Source organism: Solanum verrucosum, unplaced genomic scaffold (genome assembly GCF_900185275.1).
Source record: "Solanum verrucosum unplaced genomic scaffold, falcon-dt-bn FXZP01000118.1, whole genome shotgun sequence".
Classification (NCBI taxonomy): Eukaryota; Viridiplantae; Streptophyta; class Magnoliopsida; order Solanales; family Solanaceae; genus Solanum; species Solanum verrucosum.
In genome coordinates, this window is record NW_026020568.1 from 2,802,213 (window position 1) to 2,814,595 (window position 12,383).

Here is a 12,383-nt window from a genome sequence, read left to right on the forward strand (position 1 = left end):
ATAAATTTGTCCATCTCCTACTTAGTTTTCTTTCAAAGAATTGAGCAAATAACTCTTTTTTCTTTCACCTTTAAAAGAGAGTCAAAACATTTCTCTCTTTATTGTCTTCTTTCTCATTTGAAAAAAAATCAAAAGGAAAAAATTTTCCCTTACGAATTTTTATGGAGAATCTACCAGAGTCACCATTTTCGGATTCTGCATTGATATCATCGCTATGCAACATTTCTTCTTCTCATGCGGATATACAACAAAATTCTCATGACTTAGATGGTCTCACTCCAAATCAATTGGTGTTGTTACTCCATGATAGTAATCTTCGTGGAGAAGTCATGTATCAACTCATCAAGGTATATGAAATGTTTCAAATGCTTTTTTTTTATATACATTTTTATTTATTCATTTGTATACATTTGATGTCCGTGTTAGTTTTTCTATATATGTGCTTGTTATGCATTTTTGAGATATGAAGGCAAAGGAATTTATAGATCTGTGATTGTTTTTATATGCTATTTTTAAAAGACCATTAAATTTTACATTGGATGAATTTTTGCTATTCGTTTGTAGAAATCACTCATATGATTATTTTTCTCATGTTATATATTATTAGATATATCATATGTACCAAAATGGGCATATACAAGCCCTAATTAAGTGGTTCGCAAGCTAGCCTAAGGGTAAGCATTTCAATTTTTCTAAAAAGAGAAATTTATTTAATTTTGTCAATAATAAAAATTAGGAATGTCATTTCTATAACTAGACAGATTATTAATGCAATTCTTGAGTAACATGAATACAATCAACTAAATTTTTCAACAAAAAAAATAATACTGTTATTGTTGTAGGATGATGAGTACAAGTACTTTTGTGAATTTTAAGATATACAAGTAAAATTATAAATTTATTTATCAATATGAGGGAAATTCCCATTTGATTGCAAAAATTAACTTTATTTATCAAATGGAATAGGACTTCAATTTTCTCAACTTTAGGCTTCAATAACTTTATTAAAAAACTTCATTGACAATCATTAAAAAGTTTTGAAGCTTTGAAATCAAAGTGATTTTTCGCGAAATTGTTATTTATTCAGGTTGAGTTGTTCCCGCAAACTATTGATCCTTTGGAGTTTGTATCAAAATTTTAATTAGAGAGTTGGTTTTCATTGAAATTTCATATTGAAACTCGATGAGGAAGAAATAAATAAATTGTATACAATGAAATACACATGACATACATAATAAAATCAACAACAAATAAAATACATACAACAACATAATTGTATATAAGTTATGTTGTATGTTTTAATAAAATTTGTACACAACAAAATTTGTACGCAAGTTGTACGTAAGTTAACCAAATTCTATACAATAAAAAATGTATGTAAATCATATGTTTTGACCGAATTTGTATGAATTTTGTTAAAAAGATGCTCAATACTCTTTGAAACCCCTAAAATCTCACTAAGCCTGATAAAGACTATCCATCCAATTTCTATACCTATAGAAGAAAAAAAAAACCCTTTTTTTGTTTGGCGTTATAGGTTAGTCTAATCCACCAGGTTAGTGGACTAGCTGAATTGAAGTAAAAACATCCAACTAGTGAGTTGTTTTAGACTGATTTAAGGACTAATCGAGATTGGGGTACATCGGCCCCAAGGATCCCCTCAACACAAAACCAAGCACCCAGTAAATATAAATTATCTAACCTTAAATCAGCTATCATAAAGCTCAAAGAAAAGAACATTTTGATTTTTTTTTCCATATAACTTAAATAATTAAGTGAAAATTAAATCACTTCTCTGGCCAAGCTACCTTGATCAAAAGTGTTTTTTTTTAATTGAAGAAAGAGCTTATTCTAGAGAATTGACGTGTTTGGTCAAGCTGTTAGGTAAAAAGTAAATATTATTGAGTAGAATCAAACTATTTTTTGAAAGCTAAAAAAAACTTCATAACCTTAGTAAAACACAAATTGCTTATAGTGCTTGTAATTGTTAGATTCTGACTTGGTGACTTTTGTTATATATTTCAGAAGCGAGATACATGCGAAGATCTAGCTCCATTGCTGTGGAACACCTTCAATGTAGTTTACATGCTTTTGCTGGTATACCTCTTTTAATTTTCGCAGATTTATATATTCTGTTGTATAATCTTAAATTGGATTTTCTTTAGAGTTTATGCTAGAATTTTTTGACCTCTAGACTAAATGTTTAAAATGTTACAGAGAGAAAATGTTTGATACCATACATGTTAAATTATGTGATCATCTAATTTAAAAGGTTAGATGATTAGAGAAAATACATTCATAGTTACTTAATTATATCTTCAACATATTTTGAAAAGAACGCGTTTTTTTTCTCTCAAAAGTCCACGATGGTGGCTTGTGGGGGTTTAGGCATTGTCCCCAACTTGTAAATTAAAGAAGAAAACAAGTATATGGAGGAGGACATAGACCATATACTCCTGAACAAGAAAAAAGATGAGGTGACAAAAATATCAGCTTAAAGAGCATGACATTTTTCCTAGGATAATTACCACATATACACGTGGATGTTATGTACAGAGACAATATCAATATATAACTATTCCTTCGTTTAAACCTGAAGTTAGGAATTCCTTGTTGATCCAAACTCAACAAAGCCCACATAGAAGCAGGTAGCAAACTAACATTTTCTATTATGAGATTCTAATTAGTAGATTCTCCTACTAGGGGTGACAATTGGATGGGTTGGGTTTAATTTGGATGTGTCCTGATGGGTTAAGACAACAATGGGGTCAAGACCCAATCCAATCCAAATTTGCTTGAGTGAAAGGATTGGGTCAAAATGAGTTAGGTCATGAGTTATATAACGGGTCAAGACTCAAACCAACCCAATTTTACTAAGTTTAATTATTTTATTTGTTTTTTTTTAACTATTTAGTACCTAATAAAATCATCTTTTTTTTTAATTATGCCTATATATAACATATCAAATTGAAAAAAATTAAAAAAATATTTTGACAAGATTGCTCATGAGCCAATTCAGGTTACATATCAACCCAATTTTTAATGGGTTGAGCTAATGAATAGGCAGGTCAATAATTCCCCCAAACTTAAACGGGTTGGGCGAGTTGAACGGGTGGGTTTTCATTTTGCCACCCCTATGAGCTACCATATTGCCCTCTCTCTGTAAGTATGCACAATTTTTTTTATTTTTAAAAAAAAGGGGGGAGGGGGGGTGGGGGTGGGGGGGGGGGAGAGTTAGCCTTGATGTAGATTGTTTAGTTTATCCTCGTTGTTCTCTATCAGAGGTTAGGTCCACAATCACATCGATGAGACCCTTTATCATTGAAAGATGAGGGGTGTGATTTGTGAATAACAGGTGTTGTGGTTGAGAATGGGTTGCTGTCAAGTTTCCGTTGGGTGCAGCAGGTGGACTGGGGATAAGGGTTCCCCTGTTTACATAGTTACCGTTGGTGTGTAGAGTTATATAGAGAAGTGAGAGCAAAGTTTTTTTAGAGAGAGAAGTTCCTAGCAGAAAAGTTTCTGGATGAAATAATGTGCAAGAAGTTGTGAATGTGTAATAATGTTTGTCTTATGAATTTCAGGAGGTCATATCAGTGTATTGGAAGTTGTCACCCCCAACGCTATCTATGAAGGAGTCAACTCGAGTGTGTAATGCTCTTGCTTTGTTTCAGGTCAGTAATATCTCATTAAACAGTGTACTTTCCCTTGTTGGTTTACAAGGTGCAAAACAGTTATTTTGGAAACTATTTCAAGCAAATGCTACGTTGAGAAAGGGCAGTTGTATAGAACCTTTTAACGAAATAGTGCTTTTTCAATTCTCTCAAATTGAAATCTTTATTAAGCCGATATTTCATGTTATGTTATATTTATATGTTCTCTATAACAGTCATTCTCTATAATAACATTTCACTATAACAATCATGTTTCCAGCATGAACCAATATTAAATACCTAGAACTGCATATTAACTTCAGTAAGTGGATCAGTATATGTGAGCTATTTTCTTAGAAAGGGTAAAAGAGTTGATTTCGATATCAATATCAACGTAATGCCATACAACTAAAAGAGGAAATTATTTATGAGTAATACCACTGATAAGTGTATGAACAACATATAATTCTCTAAGACTAACATACTCGGTGAACATGATTTTTCAATTGTAATTAGTTTTTCAACAAGCTTCTGTTGAGATGAGGCCGTCATGAAATGAAGTTTTGATATTGTGTTATTACTTATTTCTTGACACCACTTTTCCGCCACTTTGTTATATGTATCCACCTTATTCCTTTATGGATATATTCTACAGGTTATGGCCAAAAATCCAGAAACAAGAAAGGAGCTTATAGAAGGTAAGTCAGGTCATGAAATGATAAAATTGAAATGACTAGTAAGAGTGAATCAAGTTTTTGTACGAATATGGAAAGATTCAGGTGACTAGGTTTTAAAGTGAGTGGAAGAACAAATTCTTTCCACTTCAGTCCTCTTTTTCATGTCTTCAGTCTTTCAAAAAGATAAATTCGATTTCATTATCATTTTTGCGGTGAGAATGCAGATCATGCGCCTGCAAGTTCTTTTCGATGGAAATATGTCCTTTTAATGCTCTAGTTTACCTCAAACTCTAACTTTGTGCCTATAAGAAATGTTTTTACTGTTGTGTGAGAAACAGTTAACTCTTCCAGTAATTTCATTTTGCAGCTAAAATACCATGTTATTTCTACCCATTTCTCAAGCCTAGTGGAGACGACAAGCCTTTGGAGTATTTGAGGCTCACCAGCTTGGGTGTTCTCGGTGCCCTAGCAAAGGTATCCGCCCATTTGAACAAATATACACACGCTCTCTTCACTGTTGTCACTAAATTCATTTCATGGATTTAGTTTTTCCAGTTTTCTTCAAGATTGAATGTGTTCAGTGATTATACTTTGTTGTTTACATATGCCACCGAATCTCATAAAGTGGGGTTTGGATAAAGTGGGGTTTGGGGAAGGTAGAGTAAATACATACCATACCTCTACCTCAGAGGTGAGGTAGAGAGGTTGTTTCCGCTAGACCTTAGGCTAAAGACAAAAACAGTCTAGAAACGTGATGGAAATACAAGAGACAATAGGTAGTAACAATAATGACAAATAGTAGCAGAACGGTACTAAAACAAAATAATACTATAATCAAAATACATGAAACCATAGATAGCAAAAGAAACCGAAGAACATGAAATTACAAGAGTAGTACTATGACTACCAGTAGTATGGACGCACTCCTACCTACTAACCTTCTACCCTATTTTGTATCTTTCACACCTTCCTATCTGAGGCCATGTCCTCGATAACCTGCAACTGTGTCGTGTCCCGTCTAATGACAAATAGTAGCAGAACAGTACTAAAACAAAATAATACTATAATCAAACTACATGAAACCATAAATAGCAAAAGAAACTGAAGAACATGCAATTTAACCACTGATCATACATTTGAAGAATTATTCTAATTTTTGGAAGTGCCTACTTCATGATTCTGATATTTTGTTTGCTGGTGCAGTTTGATGATCCATATGGACCAAAGGTTCTTCATTTTTTCCTGGAAACGGAAGTGGTTCCTTCGTGCCTGGAGTGCATTGATCTATGCGATGAACTGTCACGGAAGGTTAGCCTGCTATGTAATGATTTTAGGCTTAGAAGTTATGAGTTTCTTTTATCTACGTTCTTCAGAGTGGTTCTAAGGTAACCACAAAATGATGTATTTTAGTTTTATTGTTATTCATCATAAGAATGTATCTGTATTACCTGAATAAACATGTATTTTTCGAATGAAAAATTGGAATATGGGAATAAAGTTCAAAAGTTTATGGGAGTAATCCAAATTTTAATAAGAGACAATCAAAATATAAAGAGTAAACATAGGAATAAGGCAACGATATTAAATATCTACTGTATATACATACAACAGTGTAATTATCTGGTGAATGGTGTTTGATGACATTCCTTCTGCTCCCCTGACTCTGCCCTGCATGCATCTAAGCCACATGGTATACCTAGTGCTAAAACATCTCTTCTAGCACGTGTGATATGTTTGTCACTCCTGATTTTCCATTCTGTTTTATAATAGTGTTTCTGAATGACTTTTCTGGTTTATGGTGATATGTTGTTTCTCGCATCTTATATGAAATGAATGTTGTACATCCGCACAGGTTGCAACTCTCATAGTTATGAAAATTCTGATGCAAGAGAAGGGAATGTCCTATTGTAGTGCTACGCCTGAACGCTTCTACTCGATAGTACAGGTCTTGTACCGAGTGGTGCAGAAACTTACTGAAAAACCTTGTTTGCTGCATCTAATGTATGTGATACAATGTTTTCTTAGTCTTTCAGAAGTATTCAAGTTCATCGGGTAAACATTCTCGTCCTTACTGCTCAAGTTTTATGTATAATTGTGATTTTCTTTATAAGTATCATCTATTTCTCTCTTGGGTTTATTGTTTGATCAACCTTCACAACGCAGGCCATCTGAAGCATTCATACGCCAAGTTCCTCCTCAGCTATTTGACAACACCTTTAAGGACATTCTTCGTGTGAGTTCATCTGCTCTTCTTAGAAGACCTTAAATCTGCATCGTCGATATACTGTCACAACTTCATGTGTATACTTGTAAAACTTTTGTATTTTGTAGGATGACCACGAAACGGCATGGATGCTGCAGGTGCTGCATTTCAATGTTTATGGACCTCTATTTTCCCCTGAATGAAGACAGTATCAACTATGAAGAATATTGCAATGCAGAACACAACAATTTCAAAGATTAAGGGAAAGAAGTGAACTTGTTTTGTAGGAAAAAACAATAAACAATGACCTGAGTAGCTTTTAAGTTAACTTTTCAACTGTTGAAACTGATACTTTTGCTCTGTTGTGTGCTGAATTGTGCCTTTATGTTCAGCTGGAATTAAGTTATATGTGTTTTTTTTTTTAGTATACCATTTGGTGTTTGAGTGAATTGCTTTTTTGTTTTCTTTTTTTTATATATTTATATTTGACAGGTAAAGGGGTTTTGGTTTTATTTTGTTAGAGTGGATTAAAGTCCCACGGTGGTTAGGGAATGGGTGGGTAATTTGCTATATAGACTTGGACCGTCCTTCCCTTGTAAGGTAACTTTTGGGGTTGAATTGAGAGAATAATCTCCCCTACATAAAACTCTATAAGAACCGGATTGTTGATGTTATTGTGTGGTGGCATAGTTTGTAAAAAATCAAAACATCTCTTCCAAGACAGGATTAACTAAATAGGGAAGAGATTTTTTCCAACAAGAAACCTTTTCACCAAGAAAGATCTAATTATGGTAGATAATCACGGCAAACTTTAACAAATCTCCCATTTGCCTGATTTTTTTTATCAAAATAATCTTGATCATCTTTTTTCACACAATTTTCATATATCAAATATGTTACTTACTTACCATGGTTAAAAGTTGACCTAAGCTAAAAATGGAGTCGTGTGTGTTAAAAATAAACACTGGTTAATAATATTGAAGTTGTATATTAAAAGTTAGGATTAAAAGGGAAGCTCATGTGTTTTTTTTTTTAAAATTCAAAAGTGGGTTTTATTAATAAAAAAAATAGAAAGTATATGGTCAAGACCCAAAAGGCCCAAACCTGAGAAATGAAACAACAAAATTAAATAACAAAGCAGTGAAACCCATTTGGAAATTGAATCCCCAAAAAGGTCAACTGACTTTCCTCAAATCTCTAGATGAAACTTCATCTTCTCCGATGGAAAGCTGGCCAATTGACCGCCCTCACCGCATCCACTAGACCAGCTGAAATCTTCAACGCCTCCAATTTCGGAGTGAAATTACTTATACGTCAAAAGCTCTCACTGAGGCCATGATTCAACACCTAGGAAGACTTCTTCAACTTGATGAGTGAAAATATTATCTGAGATAGAGCTGCAAGATGAAGACGACCTCACACAAATCACTGTATGGAAATATTCGTTTAGACGTCCATTTCAGCTCATCATCAATTTTAGAGCATCTTCCTCCGTATCTCACTGCACTAAAACCGGGATTCCCTTTGCTACACCCATCAGTATTACATTTAAAAATCCTCCCCGAGACGGTAGTTTCCAAGTCACCACCTTGCAACAATTTAAAGGAGTATACTCTTCCAAATGTTTAACAAGTAGTGGCCAAGTATTAGTTATTTCCTTCAGCCATGAATATCTTACCTTAACCAACAAGTGAATCATTCTATTCACACCTAGTATTAAAGCATGTTTAGACTTGTATTCCAGCAACTTCTACAAACAGTTTCCAGACACTTCTGAGTGGTGCGGGGAGCCAGAGGGCAAACTTCAGAACTGGGGATGGGGCGCACTGGCTAGCGCGGCGCCCCAGAGCCCAAACTACAGAGCACAAAGTAGGGAGCTATGGCTGGCGCGGCTCCCCAGACCCCTCCCCAGAAAATCCCCAAACTTTCTTGCTCATTTTTCAACTCTAAACCCTCTAGATTCGAATGGTTCCTTCCCCACATGCTTAGATTTGAATGCATAACCAAAATATACAAGAATCAACTCAAAAACAACCTTAAATCTTGTTAAATCACATCAAGAACTCCTCCAAAAACTCCACAATCAAGATTCAAACGAAACTTCAACAAAATTCATCAAGAACTCATAAGCTTTTCTTTCAAGAACACAATACGCCGAATTTAATCATGTTTGGCGCGTGGGTGAACTAACCCAACGCTATGTGATCTCACATATCTCGTAGGGATCAACCCTTGGCGAAATCAACGAGCTTAACTTCAAGAACGCGACGAGTCCTTGCTTCTTCTCCTCCTTTCTCCTCTTCTTTTCTCTTATCTCAAAACCCTAACTTGTTTTCAATAGCGTAAACTGAATCCTATCCGTTGAGACCCCAACTTAATTACCAAAAATGAATTTAATAAATTGTGTAGTGAAAAGACCATAATACCCTTCTAAAATCCGGTTATGACTTTCCTTAACTAGACAACCCAACTTTGAATGGCCATATCTCCCTCATACGAACTCAGAATTGAGCAAACTCAGCAGTGTTATTGGAAAGATAATTCAAAGATCTTTCCTACGGTATCTAGTAGCATACCTAACTCATCATAAGATAGGAGTTATGGTCGTTTTTAGTTGATCCAAAACTCAAGCTTAACATCACTTGAACAAATTTCTAGATTTTTCTTTCTTTCAAAAAATGAATCTTTCTAATTCTAACTCTTTCACTTAGCGAGGTGTTACAATATCTCCCCCTTGGGAACATTCGTCCTCGAATGAGATCACTCTAAGTAGACTAAGGGTGTAACATCTAACATTCAACTCAAACACCCAACAAACAAATTTAACACATTAAACATATCAATTAAAGAGTACTAAGAAAAGAATTAGTACCTTGGTCTGGAATTTCTCTGGGCTCAAAGAGGTGTGGATGCCTCTTCTTCATATCCTCATCAGCTTCCCAAGTATCTTTCTCAACAAACTGATTTCTCCAAAGAACTTTGGCCGATGCTACTTCCTTGGTCTTCAACCTGCGAACCTGACGGTCTAGAATCTGAACAGTGATCTCCTCATAAGACAAGTTATCCTTGATACCAATATCTTCATTTTGTATGATAAGTGAAGGATCTCCCATGCACTTCTTCAATATGGAAATGTGAAATACCGGATGGACCGCTGCTAACTCTTGTGGTAGCTCCAATTCATAAGCTACATTACGAATCCTTTTGGATATTCTGTAAGGTCTAATATACCGGGGACAAAGCTTCCCCTTCTTACCAAATCTCATAACACCCTTCATGGGTGAAACTTTCAAGTATACCCAATCATCTACCTCAAACTCTAACTCCCTTTTCCTAACATTAGTGTAAGATTTCTGATGACTCTGCGCTGTTTTCAACCTCTCTTAAATAACTTTCACTTTCTCCATAGCTTGATGAACTAAGTCTGGTCCTATCAACCCAACTTCACCAACCTCAAACCATTCAATTGGAGATCTGCATCTTCTCCCATAAAGAGCTTCATATTGAGCCATCTGGATGCTAGAGTGGTAACTATTGTTATAGGCAAACTCAATGAGAGGTAGGTGATCATCCCAGTTACCTTTGGAATCAAGCACACAGGCCCTCAACATATCTTCTAGTGTATGAATAGTGCGCTCTGCTTGACCATCTGTCTGAGGATGAAAACCAATACTCAAGTTCACCTTCGAACCCAAACCTTTCTGGAAAGACTTCCAAAACTGTGCAGTAAATTGGGCACCTCTATCTGAAATAATTAAAACTGGAACTCCATGAAGTCTAACCACCTCTTGAAGATACAACTTGGCATAATTCTCTACTGAATGGGTAGTCTTTACCGGCAAAAAGTGGGCTGATTTTGTCATTCTATCAACAATCACCCAAATAGAATCATGTTTCCTGCAAGACCGAGGCAACCCAGTAATGAAGTCCATATTGATCAACTCTCACTTCCATTCCGGAATCTCTATATTCTGAGCCATACCACCGTGCCTTTGATGCTCTACCTTAACTTGTTGCCAATTCGGATACTTAGCAACAAACTCTGCGATACCTTTCTTCATACTATTCCACCAATAAACTTCTCTCAAGTCACGATACATCTTTGTGAAACCTGGATGAATGGAATATCTGGAGCTATGAGCTTTCTCCATGATCCTCTCTTAGAGTTCATCCACCTTTGGTACACACAACCTACCTTGATACCTCAAAATGCCATCTCCTCCTTGTTCAAAAGCCATTACTTTTTGCTTATGAACACTTGCCTTCAATTCAAGAAAAATAAGGTCTTGGTCTTGTTTCTCTTTAACTTCAGACACTAATGATGATTCATCTCTATTCATCACAACTACTCCTCCTTCAGTGGAATCTATTAGGCGAACTCTTAATCGTGCAAGTCTATGTACATCTTTAGCTAATTCTCTCTTTTCTTCCTCCACATGGGCGGTACTACCCATAAATATCCTGCTCATTGCATCAGCAAAAATGTTAGCCTTACCTGGGTGATAAAGAATACTTATGTCATAATCCTTGAGTAACTCTAACCACCTCCTCTGTCTGATATTATGCTCTTTTTGACTAAACACATACCGAAGACTCTTGTGATTGGCGAACACATCCATATGAACACTACGACAACTAATTCTAGGTCATGGGTTGGCTAATTCTTCTCGTGAACTTTTAGCTGTCTGGAGGCATACGCTATAACTTTATCATTCTGCATTAACAAACAACCCAAACCAACTCTAGAAGTATCACAATACACAACAAAACCTTGAGTACCTTCTGGTAAGGTCAATACTGGGGCAGTAGTCAACCTCTTTTTCAATTCCTGAAAGCTTTTCTCACAAACTTCAGACCATTGAAACTTCACTATTTTCTAAGTCAACATGGTCAAAGGGGACGAAATAGATGAGAATCCCTCTATGAACCTTCTATAATATCCAACCAACCCCAAGAAACTCCTAATATCAGTTGGAGATGTGGGTCTAGGCCAATTCTGCACTGCCTCTATTTTCTGAGTGTCAACTCTAATCCCATCACCGTAAACAATGTGACCCAAGAATGCCACAGACTCAAGCCAAAACTCACATTTAGAGAACTTATCATACAACTCCTTATCCTTTAGAGTCTGGAGAACTATTCTGAGATGGTTAGCATGATCTTCCTCATTCCTCGAATAAATTAGTATGTCATCAATGAGCACGATAACAAACATATCTAAATAAGGCTTGAATACTCTATTCATAAGGTCCATGAATGCTGCAGGCACATTAGTCAAACCAAATGACATAACTAGGAACTCATAATGACCATAACGGGTCTTGAATGCGGTCTTTGGAATATCACATTCCCTTACTCTTAAATGATGGTAGCCAGATCTGAGGTTTATCTTAGAGAAACAAGTGGCACCCTGAAGTTGATCAAAGAGATCATCAATTCTCGGAAGAAGATACTTATTCTTGATAGTAACTTTGTTCAACTGACGGTAATCTATACACATTCTAAGGGAACCATCTTTCTTCCTCACAAATAAAACCGGAGCGCCCCAAGGTGAGACATTTGGTCAATAAAACCCTTATCAAAGAGATCTTTCAACTATTCTTTTAGCTCTTTTAACTCTGCTGGAGCCATTCTATATGTCAGAATAGATATATGATGAGTATCAGGAAGAAGATCTATACCAAAGTCTATTTCTCTCTCAGAAGGGACTCCGGGTAGATCATCAGGAAAGACTTCTGGAAACTCACTCACAATTGGAACTGACTCAATAGGAGGTATCTCCACACTAGAGTCATTAACTCGGACTAAGTGATGGACACAACCCTTGGAAACTAACTTTCTGACCTTAAGGTA

The 12,383-nt window shown here is 35.6% G+C and overlaps 1 protein-coding gene across 1 annotated transcript; it reads left to right on the plus strand.

The window, feature by feature from the left end:
- Positions 1–161: 161 nt before the first annotated feature.
- Positions 162–6,436, plus strand: LOC125810627 (uncharacterized). Its single transcript, XM_049490097.1, has 7 exons — positions 162–347; positions 2,026–2,097; positions 3,582–3,671; positions 4,306–4,348; positions 4,695–4,801; positions 5,531–5,635; positions 6,180–6,436. Exons 1-7 carry the CDS (start codon positions 162–164, stop codon positions 6,381–6,383), a joined length of 807 nt encoding a protein of 268 aa, XP_049346054.1. The 3' UTR covers positions 6,384–6,436.
- The last annotated feature ends 5,947 nt before the right edge of the window (positions 6,437–12,383 follow it).